At 39.1% G+C, this 22,347-nt stretch overlaps 1 protein-coding gene across 1 annotated transcript in view; it reads left to right on the top strand.

The window, feature by feature from the left end:
• The window catches only part of LOC139424182 (regulator of G-protein signaling 11-like), a 68,201-nt gene extending 62,317 nt beyond the window's left edge, over positions 1-5,884 (top strand). Inside the window, exon 16 of the mRNA XM_071175863.1 lies at positions 5,749-5,884. Within this exon, the coding sequence (XP_071031964.1) occupies positions 5,749-5,884 (136 nt within the window). The remainder of the gene's footprint in view (positions 1-5,748) is intronic.
• Positions 5,885-22,347: the final 16,463 nt, after the last annotated feature.

Here is a 22,347-nt window from a genome sequence, read left to right as displayed (position 1 = left end):
AAGGTGTTTTTCACATATCTATCGATGATAAATCCTTCATGGCAGTTGACTTTCTCTTCTGAAGAAATTGAACGTGCATGGACCTAGAGATTACGCAATAATTTCGACACAGGACACCGGGCGGACACCTGGTAAATGTAGTCTCTTATGGTCAATCTTCCAATGATATGCCTACAAATACGTCACAATGCTGCAGACACCTTGGAGAAACGACAGAAAAGGCAGGCTCATTCCTGGCGCATTCACAGCCATATAAGGAGACATTGGAACACAGCGCCTTCAGAATCTGGGGCATTTCCTGTATGAAACTTCATCTTGGTTTCGCCTGTAGCATTAGTTCTGGGGCACTCACAGATAATATCTTTGGAGTTTTGGAAACGTCAGAGTTTTTTCTTTCCAAAGCTGTCAATTACATGCATAGTCGAGCATCTTTTCGTGACAAAATATATTGTTTAAAACGGGAACGTTTTTATCCCAAAATTAAAAGAGCGCCCCCTATCTCGAAGAAGTTAAGACATTAATGAGCGAGCTAGGATGGACGTAGTCAATATAACGATTTGTTCAGCACTTTTTAAATGTACAGCGACAGAATCAGAACATTGGCTGTTCTTACAGTATTCTCCCTGTACACCAAGTCAGAACCATAGGATAAATAGAGGGGGTATATAAGCAGACAAGGAAAGCTCTTACAATGATGATTACATTTCTCTAAAACAGGCTATAGGCTGCATGCGCACCATCAAGTCAGAACAGTAGGCTAAGATATGAGGGCGAAAGGGACCAAATTATTAGGGTGAGGTACATGGGCTACTAACAGCTTGCTACACAACATACACTTAGTATTACTTTCTCAGCTACAGTATACATATCTCCCTGGCATATTACATAATTTATGTAGCAGCATACAAGACATGTTTGGACTCACCTCGTTGTGCTGTGCTCACTTAAACAGGAAGGTGGCGCGGCGCTCACTTGGAATTCCGAGCTGGATGACCGTTCAAAACGTATTTTCCCAGTCGGAGCTTGTTTGTTTTGAACTCTGCAAAAGTCATGCTGGATCATGAGTTTGCTACAACCTAGCCTATGAATGAAAGTTTACAGCGTAGGTGTACTGGTCAAGAGAAATTTGAGTAATCAAGGTGACAGACATTGACACATTCAGTACCGTCTTGCACAATCTTGCCTGCATCCAGCTGATCTAGGGTGTAATCATTAGTCCAACAGTTGTAAACAAGTTTTTCTATTCAGGTATGTTTATCCTTGTTTCGTTCCGTTTACTTCCGTTTAAGAAAATTTGAATGAATACACCCCTGATCACACACAAAAGCAGTTCACTTTTGTAGCAGCCAGATCGTTGTATAATTCCTTCTTGCGTCTACGTGTTCTCCTCCTCTCACCTTTTCACTTGGCTTGTGGACTTCAGTGGACAACAGATCAGCTGTCTGTGACCAGGTGAAAAACCTTTCTGAGCCAAACCCTTATATCATAACCGCTAACCGCTGCACACAGCCTGTGTTGTTGTCACCATATTAGCTAACGTCAAGTCAAAAACACAGCTACAAGAACTAACGCTTTAGTGAACCTGCTACAATCAAACAGTACAGTGCATAGTTAGCAAGCAGTTTAGCAGTGCCACCGGCGAGCTCTGGTGGCTATAAATTAATACAAAGCTTACCTTGACTTGGAAGAGTTCCAGTGTTGGATAGCCATAGCCAGCTAGCTAACATAGCATCTCTCTCTGTTGGATAGCCATAGACAGCTAGCTAACATAGCATCCCTCTCTGTTGGATAGCCATAGCCAGCTAGCTAACATAGCATCTCTCTCTGTTTGATAGCCATAGCCAGCAAGCTAACATAGCATCCCTCTCTGTTGGATAGCCATAGCCAGCTAGGTAACATAGCATCCCTCTCTGTTGGATAGCCATAGCCAGCTAGCTAGCATAGCATCCCTCTCTGTTTGATAGCCATAGCCAGCTAGCTAACATAGCATCCCTCTCTGTTTGAGCCGGGTGTTTGAGTAGGATAAACTAGCTAGCTACATTTTATAGTTACATTTTATAGTTAAGTAAATGAAAGTGACAGAAACATATTTGTCCAAAACTGTCCACATTTTATGCACTGCAGTGCTGCACTGTAGCGTATACTAGATTCATTCTCTGATCCTTTGATTGGGTGGACAACATGTCAGTTCTTTCTGCAAGAGCTTTGATAGGTTGGAGGACGTCCTCCGGAAGTTGTCATCATTACTGTGTAAGTCTATGGAAGGGGGTGAGAACCATGCGCCTCCTAGGTTTTGTATTGAAGTCCGCCAGAGGAGGATGGGCACTAAATGTCCTCCGGCTACACCATGGTGCTACCCTACAGAGTGCTGTTGAGGCTACTGTCGACCTTCATAGCAAAACAGTGTGTTTAAATAAATTATTTGGTGACGTGAATATATTTAGTAAAGTTTTATCTAAAAAGGATAACTTTTTTTTATGTTTCACTATTTTTATTTTTATGAAATTCACTTCCTCCTCTGAGGAGCCTCGACTGTCCTCAATATATTCTACAATACATACTCAACATACACTGAGTGGACAAAACATGATATATTTTGAGTTGTACTCCCTTTTGCCCTCAGAAACGTCTCAATTCATCAAGAAATGGACTCTATAAGGTATCTAAAGTATTCCACAGGGATGCTGGTCCATGTTGACTCCAATGCTTCCCACAGTTGTGTCAAGTTGGCCGGATACTGTGGGGTCCGAAGTGATTGACAACCTTGAATTATTTTATACAATAATTTTTGCTCATCTTTATCAAGGGTCTCAATTATTTCAGCCCCTCACTATATACTCCTCAAAATATACTACATTACAATATATACTCCTCAATATATACTCCTTAAATACTACAATATACTCACTATATTAACAATATATACTCCTCAATATATACTCCTTAAATACTACAATATACTCACTATATTAACAATATATACTCCTCAATATATACTCCTTAAATACTATAATGTACTCACTATATTAACAATATATACTCCTCAATATATACTCCTTAAATACTACAATGTACTCACTATATTAACAATATATACTCCTCAATATATACTCCTTAAATACTACAATATACTCACTATATTAACAATATATATACTCTTCAATATATACTCCTTGAATACTACAATATACTCACTATATTAACAATATATACTCTTCAATATATACTCCTTAAATACTACAATATACTCAATATATTAACAATATATACTCCTCAATGTATACTCCTTAAATACTACAATATACTCACTATATTAACAATATATACTCCTCAATATATACTCCTTAAATACTACACTATACTCACTATATTAACAATATATAGTCCTCAATATATACTCCTTAAATACTACAATATACTCACTATATTAACAATATATACTCCTCAATATATACTCCTTAAATACTACAATATACTCACTATATTAACAATATATACTCCTCAATATATACTCCTTAAATACTACACTATACTCACCATATTAACAATATATACTTCTCAATATATACTCCTTAAATACTACAATATGCTCACCATATTAACAATATATACTCCTCAATATATACTCCTTAAATACTACAATATACTCTCTATATTAACAATATATATACTCTTCAATATATACTCCTTAAATACTACAATATACTCTCTATATTAACAATATATATACTCTTCAATATATACTCCTTATACACAACAACATACTCACTATATTAAAAATATATACTATTTTTATACAACATACTCACTATATTAAAAATATATACTATTTTTATACAACATACTCACTATATTTAGAATATATACTCCTCATATACTATAATATTCTCATTATGTTAACAATATATACTCACTACTGTATATACCCCTTATATACTACAATATACTCACTATATTCATTTACAGTATATCACAAAAGTGAGTACTCCCCTCACATTTTTGTAAACATTTGAGTATATCTTTTCATGTGACAACACTGAATAAATGACACTTTGCTATAATGTAAAGTATTGAATGTACAGCTTGTATAACAGTGTACATTTGCTGTCCCCTCAAAATAACTCAACACACAGCCATTAATGTCTAAACCGCTAGCAAAAAAAGTGAGTACACCCCTAAGTGAAAATGTCCAAATTGGGCCCAAAGTGTTAATATTTTGTGTGGCCACCATAATTTTCCATAATTTTCCAGCACTGCCTTAACCCTCTTGGGCATGGAGTTCACCAGAGCTTCACAGGTTGCCACTGGAGTCCTCTTCCACTCCTCCATGACGACATCACGGAGCTGGTGGATGTTAGAGACCTTGCACTCCTCCACCTTCCGTTTGAGGATGCCCCACAGATGCTCAATAGGGTTTAGGAGACATGCTTGGCCAGTCCATCACCTTTACCCTCAGCTTCTTTAGCAAGGCAGTAGTCGTCTTGGAGGTGTGTTTGGGGTCGTTATCATGTTGGAATACTGCCCTGCGGCCCAGTCTCCGAAGGGAGGGGATCATGCTCTGCTTCAGTATGTCACAGTACATGTTGGCATTCATGGTTCCCTCAATGAACTGTAGCTCCCCAGTGCCGGCAGCACGCATGCAGCCCCAGACCATGACACTCCCACCACCATGCTTGACTGTAGGCAAGACACACTTGGCTTTGTACTCCTCACCTGGTTGCCACCACACACGCTTGACACCATCTGAACCAAATAAGTTTATCTTGGTCTCATCAGACCACAGGACATGGTTCCAGTAATCCCTGTCCTTAGTCTGCTTGTCTTCTGAAAACTGTTTGCGGGCTTTCTTGTGCATCATCTTTAGAAGAGGCTTCCTTCTGAGACGACAGCCATGCAGACCAATTTGATGCAGTGTACGGCGTATGGTCTGAGCACTGACAGGCTGACCCCCCACCCCTTCAGCCTCTGCAGCAATGCTGGCAGCACTCATACGTCTATTTCCCAAAGACAACCTCTGGATATGACGCTGAGCACATGCACTCAACTTCTTTGGTTGACCATGGCGAGGCCTGTAAACCGCTGTATGGTCTTGGCCACCGTGCTGCAGCTCAGTTTCAGGGTCTTTGCAATCTTCTTATAGTCCAGGCCATCTTTATGTAGAGCAACAATCATTTTTTTTCAGACTTCCAGTGACCAGTCAGTATGAGGGAGTCACATGACACCGGGGAGGGAAAATGGCTAATTGGGCCCAATTTGAACATTTTCACTTAGGGGTGTACTCACTTTTGATGCCAGCGGTTTAGACATTAATGGCTGTGTGTTGAGTTATTTTGAGGGGACAGCAAATTTATACTGTTATACAAGCTGTACACACTACTTTACATTGTAGCAAAGTGTCATTTCTTCAGTGTTGTCACATGAAAAGATATACTCAAATATTTACAAAAATGTGAGGGGTGTACTCACTTTTGTGATATACTGTATATACTGTATTTACTATATCCAACGATGCTCTTGCTCGTACTTCCCGCTCTCTTTACGCTCTCTCTCCCTCTCCCTGCTTCTCCCTATCTCCTTTCTTCTCTCCCTGCCTTCCTTTCTCTCCATCCTCTCTCCCTCTCCCTCCTTCCTCTCTGTTTCTTTCCCTTTCTCCCTGCCTCTCCCATCTCCTTCCCTATATCATTTCCTCTCGCCTTCCTTCCTTTCTCTCCCTCCCTCTCTCCATCCTCTCTCCCTTCCTCCTTTCAGTGTATTTCCCTTCATGAGGCGACAGCGTCACTCTAGCCCCTCTCCTGCCATGGTTACCCAAGCGACAGAAGATGATGGAAAGGCTAAAGGGGCGGGACCAACAGGAACAAGCTCCACAACCAACTCTCAGATCTGATCGCCATGGGAATACCACAACCACCATGTTCATGACACCCAGATCTGGTCACCATTGTATCACTATAGCAACCATTCAAGACCCTGCATCTACTTCTAGAAGTTATAATACTGTCTAGTAGTTATATTTATGAATATAGAACTATAGGTATAGTTTACAAAGACAATCTGAAAGATTTACACTATTCATTTAATGTAGATTTAAGGCCAGTTTATACTTGGTCTAATAACATGTCTATGGACAATTATAATGTGACAAGAGTCGCTGGTCAAAACAACTTTTAATTTATACTCCTGTGGAATGTCTGTAGACTGTCGTTGCAACTGTTAGTTTCCTTGTTGCAGAGACATGAAAAAAGTTCCCGTCTCTGCGACTGTCGCAACGTCCGTTGTCGTGGTTACCGGACTGTGACACGATGATGCTGTAGTTCTATAATTCTCAAATAGAATGACCTAGTTTTATTCCGTCACTCTGTGGCAGTCAGCTATTTTCTGTCGGCTCACAATTATCTTTTAAATAACGATGTTGTGGGTTTGTGTTTCTGTAATAATGAATAAAAAGTAGTAAGACGTTGTCAGCTATACTCTGGTCATTATTTGAACTGGCTAACTAGCTAGCAACTAACCAAAACATTGTTTTGAAAATAGCTTTTAGTTGCCTGGCTTGCTAGGTTCACATTTAACTGAATTCATTTTTAAACTGGTTTATTGGTGCTAGAGAAAGTCTACTATTTGGAGCACCGGGATGCAGATGTCATGCAAAGGCTGTCGTTTTGTGCTTATACTTTTTCATAATGAAAACGAAGTTTGAAGTCAGATGACAACTGTCGATATGTCCACAGACAGAGTGTAAACCAGCCTTTAGACTACCCCTTAATTTAGAACAACATGACTGATGAACACCAATAACAGTTACAGGTGATCAGTCAACTGTCATATCTATCATAATAACTGGCATACCTCATCATAATAACTGGCATACCTCATCATAATAACTGTCATACCTCATCAAAATAACTGTCATACCTCATCATAATAACTGTCATACCTCATCATAATAACTGTCATACCTCATCATAATAACTGTCATACCTCATCACAATAACTGTCATACCTCATCATAATAACTGCCATACCTCATCATAATAACTGTCATGCCTCATCATAATAACTGTCATACCTAATCAAACTAACTGTCATACCTTATCATAATAACTGTCATACCTCATCACAATAACTGTCATACCTCATCATAATAACTTCCATACCTCATCATAATAACTGTCATGCCTCATCATAATAACTGTCATACCTCATCATAATAACTGTCATGCCTCATCATAATAACTGCCATACCTCATCATAATAACTGTCATACCTCACCATAATAACTGTCATACCTCATCATAATAACTGTATAAGGGGCTTTGGTAACATAACGGATGGCACTGTGATAGACTGCATCCAGTTTGATGAGTAGAGTATTGGTAGCTATTTTGTAGATGACATTGCCGAAGTCGAGGATCGGTAGTCATGACGTTGCCTTCTTTGGGTACAGCGAGCACCATCCCCCTACCTCTGCACCATCCCCCTACCTCTGCACCATCACCCTCTCTCTCTCCTACACTCAGGCTGCTGTGGTCAGAGGTCATACATTTTTGGAGAAGATTCTTCCTCATGGCCAGAGAGTATAGAGAGAGAGTAAGTTTTCATAGAGAGAACAAAGGAATTTCTTCCACCTCACAGAACTTGAGAACTGAACAATATTCATGTTCCGGAGAATGTATAAAAGGTTGGTAAAGTAGCCAGCTACGAACTGGTCTATTTGGTACAATTTTGTGAAACTCATGAGAGACAGTACAGCCACATTACCATAACCCTGTTTATACAACAGTCTCGGTTGTGCGGCTTGCATCTTATTGTTGTATGGGATGAATGAGTAAAGATGAAACTATTTGTGATCAACTTTAATTATTAACTAACGTGAGGTAAAGAATAATTCATTAATGAGGAGGCTAATTGATTAGATATTAAAATATCTGAAAGTTATATTAGGAAAATTATAACTTAGTAATCTGAATATTTTCCTTGGTTCCCCGACTTCCTTGTTAGTTACATCTACCTGATTAGTTAATGACGTAATAATAATTACAGAGAATTGATTTGATAAACTACTAATACGTCTTCAGTTTAATGATGCCAAAGACACGACAGTAGGATAGTTGGTTTTACTAGGGTAAGATTGGCGGCATGGGTGAAGGAGGCTTTGTTGCGAAATAGAAAGCCGATTCTTGATTTTATTTTGGATTGGAGATGTTTAATATGAGTCTGGAAGGAGAGTTTAAAGTCTTGCCAGACACCTAGGTACTTATAATTGTCCACATATTCTAGGTCAGAACCGTCCAGAGTAGTGATGCTAGTCGGGCGGGCGGGTGCAGGCAGCGAACGGTTGAATGGCATGCATTTGGTTTTATTAGCGTGTAAGAGCAGTTGGAGGCCACGCAAGGGGTATTGTACGGCATTGAAGCTTGTTTTGAAGTTAGTTACCATAGTGTCCAAAGAATTTCCAGATGTATACAGAACAGTGTCGTCTGCGTAGAGGTGGATGAGGGAATCACCTGCAGCAAGAGCGACATCATTGATATATACAGAGAAAAGAGTCAGCCCAATAATTGAACCCTGTGGTACCCCCATAGAGACTGCCAGAGGTCCGGACAACAGGCCCTCTGATTTTACACACTGAACTGTGTCTGCGAAGTAGTTGGTGAACCAGGCGAGGCAGTCAATTGAGAAACCAAGGCTATTGAGTCTGCCGAAAAGGATACGGTAATTGACAGAGTAGAAAGTCTTGGGCAGGTCGATGAAGACGGCTGCACAGTACTGTCTTTATCGATGGGGGTTATGATATCATTTAGTACCTTGAGCATGGCTGAGGTGCACCCGTGACTAGCTCGGAAACCGGATTGCACAGCGGAGAAGGTACGGTGGGATTCGAAATGGCCAGTGATCTGTGTATTAACTTGGCTTTCGAAGACTTTAGAAAGGCAGGGCAGGATGGATATAGGTCTAAAATAGTTTGGGCCTAGAGTGTCACCCCCTTGAAGTGGGGGATGACCACGGCAGCTTTCCAATCTTAGGGATCTCGGACGATACGAAAGAGAGGTTGAACAGACTGGTAACTGGGGTTGCAACAATGGCGGCGGATCATTTTAGAAAGAGGGTCCAGATTGTCTAGCCCAGCTGATTTGTACGGGTCCGGGTTTTGCAGCTCTTTCAGAACATCTGCTATCTGGATTTGGGTGAAGGAGAAGCTGGGGAGGCTCGGGGAAGTAGCTGTGGGAGGTGCAGAGCTGTTTGCCGGTATTGGGGTAGCCAGGAGGAAAGCATGGCCAGCCGTAAAGAAATGTATGTTGAAATTTTCGATTATCATGGATTGATCGGTGTTGACCGTGTTACCTAGAATCAGTGCAGTGGGCAGCTGGGAGGAGGTGCTCTTATTCTCCATGGACTTTACAGTGTCCCAAAACCTTTGGGAGTTAGTGCTACAGGATGCAAATTTCTGTTTGAAAAAGCTAGCCTTTGCTTTCCTGACTGACTGCGTGTATTGGTTCCTGACTTCCCTGAACAGTTGCATATCGCTGGGACTATTCGATACTATTGAAGTCCGCCACAGGATGTTTTTGTGCTGGTCGAGGGCAGTCAGGTCTGGAGTGAACCAAGGGGTATATCTGTTCTTAGTTCTACATTTTTTGAAAGGGGCATGCTTATTTAAGATGGTGAGGAAATTACAGCAATCACAGGTGTTGATTGAGAGAGCTAGCTAAGACAACGGGTAAGACAACAACAGCAAATCAGTTAAGACAACAACAACAGGTAAAATGGCGTTGAATGGGCAGAGAGGATCGATTAACTACACACAGGGCCTGAGTACGGGGCTAGGGCCGACAGATGAACCAAGGTAAACAAAGTGAAGTTCCGTGATTAATGAACAGACCAGCAGGCATCAGCTATGTATCCAAGTGGTTATAGTGTCCAACAATATATGGAACAGGGAAGCAGCTTGGTAGTCGTTACTACGCTAGCACACGGGAGACACAGCTTTTAAAGTTAGCAGGCAAGTAGAAGCGTCGGACATCCGGCAAAGACCGGTTGAGGGCGGATGGAGTTACGTTGGCGGACCAGTCGTGGTGGTACGGCGGGGCATCGTGTCGACAAAAGGGACCAGGCCAGTTGGCGAAAGAGGTATTGTAGTTGTAGTAATTTCGTATGCTAACCAGGAGATGCGCCTGGCTCGCAGCTAACTGGTACTAGCTTCAGGACAGGGGTGTTAGCCACTATAGACACTCGGTAGCAGCGATGATCTGATGCAAAGGTCCAGAGATTATGGCAAGGATCCGGTGGAGTTTCTAGCCGTGTTGGGTGTAGAGTCCGGGAGGCATCGGCTGAACAGGTAATCAAATGGCTACCCTGACTATTTGCATTGTGTTCCCCCCCAACACCTCTTTTTATGCTGCTGCTACTCTCTGTTTATCATATATGCATAGTCACTTTAACTATACATTCATGTACATACTACCTCAATTGGGCCAACCAACCAGTGTTCCCGCACATTGGCTAACCGGGCTATCTGCATTGTGTCCCACCCACCACCCGCTAACCCCTCTTTTACGCTACTGCTACTCTCTGTTCATCATATATGCATAGTCACTTTAACCATACCTACTTGTACATACTACCTCAATCAGCCTGACTAACTGGTGTCTGTATGTAGCCTCGCTACTTCTTTTGCCTCGCTACTGTATAAAGCCTGTCTTTTTACTATTGTTTAATTTCTTTACCTACCTATTGTTCACCTAATACAGGCTCTAACCAATAGTGCAAAAAATGTAAGTAAGTATTTCAATGTAAGGTCTACCCGGTCTACCTCTACCTGTTGTATTCAGTGCATGTGACAAATAAACTTTGACTTGATTTTATTTGATCTGAGTAGCCGGGTGAGGTGGGCCTGGCTCAGAGATAGCTTCGGGGCTGGGCCACTCGGTGGCAGCTAGCTAGCTGTGATGATCAGGAGTAATGGTCCAGGGTTTGCGGCAGGAATCCGGTGTTGTAGTGGAGAAAAACAGTCCGAGGCTGGTTGGTATTATCCAGGCTAAAAAAACAACTGGTGCCTCTGCAGAAGGTAAAGGCCGCTAGCAGTGGCTAACAATGACTAAATAGCTAGTAGCTAATTAGCTGGTTAGTTTCTGATGCCTAGCTTCTGATGGAGGTTCTGGCTATAAGGTCTAAAAAAAAATTGCGGATCTGTGTCACATTGAGTGAAGCAGTTTACCGGAAGGTATATTTAATTTAAAAATGGAAAAGTGATTGAAAAATAAATTGGAATATATACAAAAAAAGATGAAAAATACAAAAAGTAAACGAGAGGACAACAAACCATGTCTGCATTGCTACGCCATCATGGAAACAGTATGAGGCTACAAGCTTGGCACACCTGCATTTGGGGAGTTTCTCTGTTCTTCTCTGCAGATCCTCTCAAGCTCTGTCAGATTGGATGGGGATTTTTAAGTTTCTCCAGAGATGTTCGATCAGGCTCTGGCTGGGCCACTCAAGGACATTCAGAGACTTGTCCCGAAGCCACTCCTGCGTTGTCTTGGCAGTGTGCTTAGGGTCGTTGTCCTGTCGGAAGGTGAACCTTCGCCCCAGTCTGAGGTCCTGAGCGCTCTGGAGCAGGTTATCATCAAGGATCTCTCGGTACTTTACTCCGTTCATCTTTGCCTCGATCATGACTAGTCTCCCAGTCCCTGATGCTGAAAAACATCCCCACAGCATAATGCTTCCACCACCATGCTTCACCGTAGGGATGGTGCCAGGTTTCATCCAGACGTGACACTTGGCACTCAGGCCAAATAGTTCAATCATGGTTTCATCAGACCATATTATGGGGTATTGTGGGGTTATTATGGGGTATTGTGATGTCATTATGGAGTATTGTGATGTCATTATGGGGTATTGTGTATAGATTGCTGAGTTTTAATTTATTTAATCAATTTCAGAATAAGGCTGTACTTTCCGGAGGCTCTGTATGTTATCAAGCATTTCACACATTGTCCATATACTGACTGTTAGCACTTGGTGGTCTATAGCAGCTTCCCACCAGAATGTGCTTTAGGTGAGGCAGATGAACCTGTAGCCATATTACTTCAACACTATTTAACATGAGATCCTCTCTAAGCTTAACAGGAACGTGGTTCTGAAAATAGACCGTAACATCGCCTCCGTTGGCATTTCTGTCTTTTCTGTAGATGTTAGATGAGCCTTTACGTCGGTAGCGCTGCCCTCTGGATGATCGCTGGATGATTCTGCTTAAGTCTAAAATGACGGATAATGAACAGGGTTTACAATTTGTCTAAATTGTGTTGTACTAGATAGGTAACTCTGTGTTGTATTAGATAGATAACTCTGTGTTGTATTAGATAGATAACTGTGTTGTATTAGATAGGTAACTCTGTTGTACTAGATAGATAACTGTGTTGTATTAGATAGATAACTCTTCATCCATAATAAGGCAGAGGATGATATCACCTGTTTTCTCAGCAACAGGTTATGATCAATGACATCAAAAGCTGCACTGAAGTCTAACAGAACAGATCCCACAATCGTCTTACTATCAATTTCATCCAGCCAATCATCAGTCATTTGTGTCAATATGTTGAGTGCCCTTCCCTATAAACATGCTGGAAGTCTGTTGTTAATTTGTTTTCTGTAAAATAACTTTGTATTTGAACAAACTTTATTTTTTCTCCCCAAAAGTTTGATAAGCACTTGTACCAGGCTGATTGGTCGGCCTCGCGAATCAATAAAGGGTGCCATGTCTGTGGGCACACATCGTATTCTCGGCCTAAATCATGTTACTGTCTGTAGGTTAACATGAGGAAGAGGTTATATTTGTGTTACTGTGTGTTAACATGAGATTCTATTCGTGTTACTGTGTGTTAACGTGAGGAAGAGGTTCTATTCATGTTATTGTGTGTTAACATGAGGTTCTATTCATGTTACTGTGTGTTAACATGAGGTTCTATTCATGTTACTGTGTGTTAACGTGAGGAAGAGGTTCTATTCATGTTACTGTGTGTTGACATGAGGTTCTATTCATGTTACTGTGTGTTAACATGAGGAAGAGGTTCTATTCATGTTACTGTGTGTTAACATGAGGAAGAGGTTCTATTCATGTTACTGTGTGTTAACATGAGGTTCTATTCATGTTACTGTGTGTTAACATGAGGAAGAGGTTATATTCATGATACTGTGTGTTAACATGAGGTTCTATTCATGTTACTGTGTGTTAACGTGAGGAAGAGGTTGTATTCATGTTACTGTGTGTGTTAACATGAGGTTCTATTCATGTTACTGTCTGTGTTAACAATGAGATTCTATTCATGTTACTGTGTGTTAACATGAGGTTCTATTCATGTTACTGTGTGTTAACGTGAGGAAGAGGTTCTATTCATGTTCCTGTGTGTTAACATGAGGTTCTATTCATGTTACTGTGTGTTAACATGAGGTTATATTTATGTTACTGTGTGTTAACGTGAGGAAGAGGCTCTATTCATGTTACTGTGTGTTAACATGAGGAAGAGGTTCTATTCGTGTTACTGTGTGTGTTAACATGAGGAAGAGGTTCTATTCATGTTACTGTGTGTTAACATGAGATTATATTCATGTTACTGTGTGTTAACATGAGGTTCTATTCATGCTACTGTGTGTTAACATGAGGTTCTATTCATGTTACTGTGTGTTAACATGAGGAAGAGGTTCTATTCATGTTACTGTGTGTTAACATGAGGTTCTATTCATGTTACTGTGTGTTAACATGAGGAAGAGGTTATATTCATGATACTGTGTGTTAACATGAGGTTCTATTCATGTTACTGTGTGTTAACGTGAGGAAGAGGTTGTATTCATGTTACTGTGTGTGTTAACATGAGGTTCTATTCATGTTACTGTCTGTATTAACATGAGGTTCTATTCATGTTACTGTGTGTTAACATGAGGAAGAGGTTCTATTCATGTTACTGTGTGTTAACGTGAGGAAGAGGTTCTATTCATGTTACTGTGTGTGTTAACATGAGGTTCTATTCATGTTACTGTGTGTTAACATGAGGAAGAGGTTATATTCATGTTACTGTGTGTTAACATGAGATTCTATTCATGTTACTGTGTGTTAACGTGAGGAAGAGGTTGTATTCATGTTACTGTGTGTGTTAACATGAGGTTCTATTCATGTTACTGTCTGTATTAACATGAGGTTCTATTCATGTTACTGTGTGTTAACATGAGGAAGAGGTTCTATTCATGTTACTGTGTGTTAACGTGAGGAAGAGGTTCTATTCTTGTTACTGTGTGTTAACATGAGGCTCTAATCATGTTACTGTGTGTTAACATGAGGAAGAGGTTATATTCATGTTACTGTGTGTTAACGTGAGGAAGAGGTTCTATTCATGTTATTGTGTGTTAACATGAGGTTCTATTCATGTTACTGCGTGTTAACTTGAGGTTCTATTCATGTTACTGTGTGTGTTAACATGAGATTCTATTCATGTTACTGTGTGTGTTAACATGAGGAAGAGGTTCTATTCATGTTACTGTGTGTTAACATGAGGTTCTATTCATGTTACTGTGTGTTAACATGAGGAAGAGGTTCTATTCATGTTACTGTGTGTTAACATGAGGTTCTATTCATGTTACTGGGTGTGTTAACATGAGGTTCTATTCATGTTACTGTGTGTTAACATGAGGTTCTATTCATGTTACTGTGTGAAAACATGAGGAAGAGGTTCAATTCATGTTACTGTGTGTTAACATGAGGAAGAGGTTCTATTCATGTCACTGTGTGTTAACATGAGGTTCTATTCATGTTACTGTGTGTTAACATGAGGTTCTATTCATATTACTGTGTGTGTTAACATGAGGAAGAGGTTCTATTCATGTTACTGTGTGTTAACATGAGATTATATTCATGTTACTTTGTGTTAACATGAGGTTCTATTCATGCTACTGTGTGTTAACATGAGGTTATATTCATGTTACTGTGTGTTAACGTGAGGAAGAGGTTCTATTCATGTTACTGTGTGTTAACATGAGGTTCTATTCATGTTACTGTGTGTTAACATGAGGAAGAGGTTATATTCATGATACTGTGTGTTAACATGAGGTTCTATTCATGTTACTGTGTGTTAACGTGAGGAAAAGGTTGTATTCATGTTACTGTGTGTGTTAACATGAGGTTCTATTCATGTTACTGTCTGTATTAACATGAGGTTCTATTCATGTTACTGTGTGTTAACATGAGGAAGAGGTTCTATTCATGTTACTGTGTGTTAACGTGAGGAAGAGGTTCTATTCATGTTACTGTGTGTGTTAACATGAGGTTCTATTCATGTTACTGTGTGTTAACATGAGGAAGAGGTTATATTCATGTTACTGTGTGTTAACATGAGATTCTATTCATGTTACTGTGTGTTAACATGAGGAAGAGGTTATATTCATGTTACTGTGTGTTAACGTGAGGAAGAGGTTCTATTCATGTTATTGTGTGTTAACATGAGGTTCTATTCATGTTACTGCGTGTTAACTTGAGGTTCTATTCATGTTACTGTGTGTGTTAACATGAGATTCTATTCATGTTACTGTGTGTGTTAACATGAGGAAGAGGTTCTATTCATGTTACTGTGTGTTAACATGAGGTTCTATTCATGTTACTGTGTGTTAACATGAGGAAGAGGTTCTATTCATGTTACTGTGTGTTAACATGAGGTTCTATTCATGTTACTGGGTGTGTTAACATGAGGTTCTATTCATGTTACTGTGTGTTAACATGAGGTTCTATTCATGTTACTGTGTGAAAACATGAGGAAGAGGTTCAATTCATGTTACTGTGTGTTAACATGAGGAAGAGGTTCTATTCATGTCACTGTGTGTTAACATGAGGTTCTATTCATGTTACTGTGTGTTAACATGAGGTTCTATTCATATTACTGTGTGTGTTAACATGAGGAAGAGGTTCTATTCATGTTACTGTGTGTTAACATGAGGAAGAGGTTCTATTCGTGTTACTGTGTGTTAACATGAGGTTCTATTCATGTTACTGTGTGAAAACATGAGGAAGAGGTTCTATTCATGTCACTGTGTGTTAACATGAGGTTATATTCATGTTACTGTGTGTGTTAACATGAGGAAGAGGTTCTATTCATTTTACTGTGTGTTAACATGAGGAAGAGGTTCTATTCATGATACTGTGTGTTAACGTGAGGAAGAGGTTGTATTCATGTTACTGTGTGTTAACATGAGGTTCTATTCATGTTCCTGTGTGTGTTAACATGAGGAAGAGGTTCTATTCATTTTACTGTGTGTTAACATGAGGTTCTATTCATGTTACTGTGTGTTAACATGAGGTTCTATTCATGTTACTGTGTGTTAACATGAGGAAGAGGTTCTATTCATGTTACTGTGTGTTAAAATGAGGAAGAGGTTCTATTCGTGTTACTGTGTGTTAACATGAGGTTCTATTCATGTTACTGTGTGTTAACATGAGGAAGAGGTTATATTCATGATACTGTGTGTTAACATGAGGTTCTATTCATGTTACTGTGTGTTAACGTGAGGAAGAGGTTGTATTCATGTTACTGTGTGTGTTAACATGAGGTTCTATTCATGTTACTGTCTGTATTAACATGAGGTTCTATTCATGTTACTGTGTGTTAACATGAGGAAGAGGTTCTATTCATGTTACTGTGTGTTAACGTGAGGAAGAGGTTCTATTCATGTTACTGTGTGTGTTAACATGAGGTTCTATTCATGTTACTGTGTGTTAACATGAGGAAGAGGTTATATTCATGTTACTGTGTGTTAACATGAGATTCTATTCATGTTACTGTGTGTTAACGTGAGGAAGAGGTTGTATTCATGTTACTGTGTGTTAACGTGAGGAAGAGGTTGTATTCATGTTACTGTGTGTGTTAACATGAGGTTCTATTCATGTTACTGTGTGTATTAACATGAGGTTCTATTCTTGTTACTGTGTGTTAACATGAGGCTCTAATCATGTTACTGTGTGTTAACATGAGGAAGAGGTTATATTCATGTTACTGTGTGTTAACGTGAGGAAGAGGTTCTATTCATGTTATTGTGTGTTAACATGAGGTTCTATTCATGTTACTGCGTGTTAACTTGAGGTTCTATTCATGTTACTGTGTGTGTTAACATGAGATTCTATTCATGTTACTGTGTGTTAACATGAGGAAGAGGTTCTATTCATGTTACTGTGTGTTAACATGAGATTCTATTCATGTTACTGGGTGTGTTAACATGAGGTTCTATTCATGTTACTGTGTGTTAACATGAGGTTCTATTCATGTTACTGTGTGAAAACATGAGGAAGAGGTTCAATTCATGTTACTGTGTGTTAACATGAGGAAGAGGTTCTATTCATGTCACTGTGTGTTAACATGAGGTTCTATTCATGTTACTGTGTGTTAACATGAGGTTCTATTCATATTACTGTGTGTGTTAACATGAGGAAGAGGTTGTATTCATTTTACTGTGTGTTAACATGAGGTTCTATTCATGTTACTGTGTGTTAACATGAGGTTCTATTCATGTTACTGTGTGTTAACATGAGGAAGAGGTTCTATTCATGTTACTGTGTGTTAACATGAGGAAGAGGTTCTATTCGTGTTACTGTGTGTTAACATGAGGTTCTATTCATGTTATTGTGTGAAAACATGAGGAAGAGGTTCTATTCATGTCACTGTGTGTTAACATGAGGTTATATTCATGTTACTGTGTGTGTTAACATGAGGAAGAGGTTCTATTAATTTTACTGTGTGTTAACGTGAGGAAGAGGTTGTATTCATGTTACTGTGTGTTAACATGAGGTTATATTCATGTTCCTGTGTGTGTTAACATGAGGAAGAGGTTCTATTCATTTTACTGTGTGTTAACATGAGGTTCTATTCATGTTACTGTGTGTTAACATGAGGTTCTATTCATGTTACTGTGTGTTGACATGAGGTTCTATTCATGTTACTGTGTGCTAACACAAGGTTCTATTCATGTTACTGTGTGTTAACGTGAGGTTCTATTCATGTTACTGTGTGTTAAAATGAGGAAGAGGTTCTATTCGTGTTACTGTGTGTTAACATGAGGTTCTATTCATGTTACTGTGTGAAAACATGAGGAAGAGGTTCTATTCATGTCACTGTGTGTTAACATGAGGTTCTATTCATGTTACTGTGTGTGTTAACATGAGGAAGAGGTTATATTCATGATACTGTGTGTTAACGTGAGGAAGAGGTTCTATTCATGATACTGTGTTAACGTGAGGAAGAGGTTGTATTCATGTTACTGTGTGTTAACATGAGGTTCTATTCATGTTCCTGTGTGTGTTAACATGAGGTTCTATTCATGTTCCTGTGTGTGTTGACATGAGGTTCTATTCATGTTACTGTGTGTGTTAACATGAGGTTCTATTCATGTTACTGTGTGTTAACATGAGGTTCTATTCATGTTACTGTGTGTTAACACTGGGTTCTATTCATGTTACTTTGTGTTAACATGAGGAAGAGGTTCTATTCATGTTACTGTGTGTTAACATGAGGAAGAGGGTTCTATACATGTTACTGTGTGTTAACGTGAGGAAGAGGTTCTATTCATGTTACTGTGTGCTGACATGAGGTTCTATTCATGTTACTGTGTGTTAACATGAGGTTCTATTCATGTTACTGTGTATTAACATGAGGTTCTATTCATGTTACTGTGTGTTGACATGAGGTTCTATTCATGTTACTGTGTGCTAACACAAGGTTCTATTCATGTTACTGTGTGTTAACGTGAGGTTCTATTCATGTTACTGTGTGTTAACATGAGGAAGAGGTTCTATTCATGTTACTGTGTGTTAACATGAGGAAGAGGTTCTATTCATGTTACTGTGTGTTAACATGAGGTTCTATTCATGTTACTGTGTGTGTTAACATGAGGAAGAGGTTCTATTCATTTTACTGTGTGTTAACATGAGGTTCTATTCATGTTACTGTGTGTGTTAACATGAGGAAGAGGTTCTATTCATTTTACTGTGTGTTAACATGAGGAAGAGGTTCTATTCATGATACTGTGTGTTAACGTGAGGAAGAGGTTCTATTCATGATACTGTGTTAACGTGAGGAAGAGGTTGTATTCATGTTACTGTGTGTTAACATGAGGTTCTATTCATGATACTGTGTGTGTTAACATGAGGAAGAGTTTCTATTCATGTTACTGTGTGTTAACATGAGGTTCTATTCATGTTACTGTGTGTGTTAACATGAGGAAGAGGTTCTATTCATTTTACTGTGTGTTAACATGAGGAAGAGGTTCTATTCATGATACTGTGTGTTAACGTGAGGAAGAGGTTCTATTCATGATACTGTGTTAACGTGAGGAAGAGGTTGTATTCATGTTACTGTGTGTTAACATGAGGTTCTATTCATGTTCCTGTGTGTGTTAACATGAGGTTCTATTCATGTTCCTGTGTGTGTTAACATGAGGTTCTATTCATGTTCCTGTGTGTGTTAACATGAGGTTCTATTCATGTTACTGTGTGTGTTAACATGAGGAAGAGGTTCTATTCATTTTACTGTGTGTTAACATGAGGAAGAGGTTCTATTCATGATACTGTGTGTTAACGTGAGGAAGAGGTTCTATTCATGATACTGTGTTAACGTGAGGAAGAGGTTGTATTCATGTTACTGTGTGTTAACATGAGGTTCTATTCATGTTCCTGTGTGTGTTAACACGAGGTTCTATTCATGTTACTGTGTGTTAACATGAGGAAGAGGTTCTATTCATGTTACTGTGTGTTAACGTGAGGAAGAGGTTCTATTCATGTCACTGTGTGTTAACATGAGGTTCTATTCATGTTACTGTGTGTGTTAACATGAGGAAGAGGTTCTATTCATTTTACTGTGTGTTAACATGAGGAAGAGGTTCTATTCATGATACTGTGTGTTAACGTGAGGAAGAGGTTCTATTCATGATACTGTGTTAACGTGAGGAAGAGGTTGTATTCATGTTACTGTGTGTTAACATGAGGTTCTATTCATGTTACTGTGTGAAAACATGAGGAAGAGGTTCTATTCATGTCACTGTGTGTTAACATGAGGTTCTATTCATGTTACTGTGTGTGTTAACATGAGGAAGAGGTTCTATTCATTTTACTGTGTGTTAACATGAGGAAGAGGTTCTATTCATGATACTGTGTGTTAACGTGAGGAATAGGTTCTATTCATGATACTGTGTTAACGTGAGGAAGAGGTTGTATTCATGTTACTGTGTGTTAACATGAGGTTCTATTCATGTTCCTGTGTGTGTTAACATGAGGTTCTATTCATGGTCCTGTGTGTGTTGACATGAGGTTCTATTCATGTTACTGTGTGTGTTAACATGAGGTTCTATTCATGTTACTGTGTGTTAACATGAGGTTCTATTCATGTTACTGTGTGTTAACACTAGGTTCTATTCATGTTACTTTGTGTTAACATGAGGAAGAGGTTCTATTCATGTTACTGTGTGTTAACATGAGGAAGAGGGTTCTATACATGTTACTGTGTGTTAACGTGAGGAAGAGGTTCTATTCAAGTTACTGTGTGCTGACATGAGGTTCTATTCATGTTACTGTGTGTTAACATGAGGAAGAGGTTCTATTCATGTTACTGTGTGTTAACATGAGGTTCTATTCATGTTACTGTGTATTAACATGAGGTTCTATTCATGTTACTGTGTGTTGACATGAGGAAGAGGTTCTATTCATGTTACTGTGTGTTAACATGAGGTTCTATTCATGTTACTGTGTGCTAACACAAGGTTCTATTCATGTTACTGTGTGTTAACGTGAGGTTCTATTCATGTTACTGTGTGTTAACATGAGGAAGATGTTCTATTCATGTTACTGTGTGTTAACATGAGGAAGAGGTTCTATTCATGTTACTGTGTGTTAACATGAGGTTCTATTCATGTTACTGTGTGTGTTAACATGAGGAAGAGGTTCTATTCATTTTACTGTGTGCTGACATGAGGTTCTATTCATGTTACTGCGTGTTAACATGAGGAAGAGGTTCTATTCATGTTACTGTGTGTTAACATGAGGTTCTATTCATGTTACTGTGTGTTAACATGAGGAAGAGGCTCTATTCATGTTACTGTGTGTTAACATGAGGTTCTATTCATGTTACTGTGTGCTAACACAAGGTTCTATTCATGTTACTGTGTGTTAACGTGAGGTTCTATTCATGTTACTGTGTGTTAACATGAGGAAGAGGTTCTATTCATGTTACTGTGTGTTAACATGAGGAAGAGGTTCTATTCATGTTACTGTGTGTTAACATGAGGTTATATTCATGTTACTGTGTGTGTTAACATGAGGAAGAGGTTCTATTCATTTTACTGTGTGTTAACATGAGGAAGAGGTTCTATTCATGATACTGTGTGTTAACGTGAGGAAGAGGTTCTATTCATGATACTGTGTTAACGTGAGGAAGAGGTTGTATTCATGTTACTGTGTGTTAACATGAGGTTCTATTCATGTTCCTGTGTGTGTTAACATGAGGTTCTATTCATGTTCCTGTGTGTGTTAACATGAGGTTCTATTCATGTTACTGTGTGTGTTAACATGAGGAAGAGGTTCTATTCATTTTACTGTGTGTTAACATGAGGAAGAGGTTCTATTCATGATACTGTGTGTTAACGTGAGGAAGAGGTTCTATTCATGATACTGTGTTAACGTGAGGAAGAGGTTGTATTCATGTTACTGTGTGTTAACATGAGGTTCTATTCATGTTCCTGTGTGTGTTAACACGAGGTTCTATTCATGTTACTGTGTGTTAACATGAGGAAGAGGTTCTATTCATGTTACTGTGTGTTAACGTGAGGAAGAGGTTCTATTCATATCACTGTGTGTTAACATGAGGTTCTATTCATGTTACTGTGTGTGTTAACATGAGGAAGAGGTTCTATTCATTTTACTGTGTGTTAACATGAGGAAGAGGTTCTATTCATGATACTGTGTGTTAACGTGAGGAAGAGGTTCTATTCATGATACTGTGTTAACGTGAGGAAGAGGTTGTATTCATGTTACTGTGTGTTAACATGAGGTTCTATTCATGTTACTGTGTGAAAACATGAGGAAGAGGTTCTATTCATGTCACTGTGTGTTAACATGAGGTTCTATTCATGTTACTGTGTGTGTTAACATGAGGAAGAGGTTCTATTCATTTTACTGTGTGTTAACATGAGGAAGAGGTTCTATTCATGATACTGTGTGTTAACGTGAGGAAGAGGTTCTATTCATGATACTGTGTTAACGTGAGGAAGAGGTTGTATTCATGTTACTGTGTGTTAACATGAGGTTCTATTCATGTTCCTGTGTGTGTTAAC

This window comes from Oncorhynchus clarkii, chromosome 13 (assembly GCF_045791955.1).
Source record: "Oncorhynchus clarkii lewisi isolate Uvic-CL-2024 chromosome 13, UVic_Ocla_1.0, whole genome shotgun sequence".
NCBI lineage: Eukaryota > Metazoa > Chordata > Actinopteri > Salmoniformes > Salmonidae > Oncorhynchus > Oncorhynchus clarkii.
The sequence above is the reverse complement of the archived record's forward strand: the minus strand, read 5'-3'. Positions and strand labels throughout refer to the sequence as shown.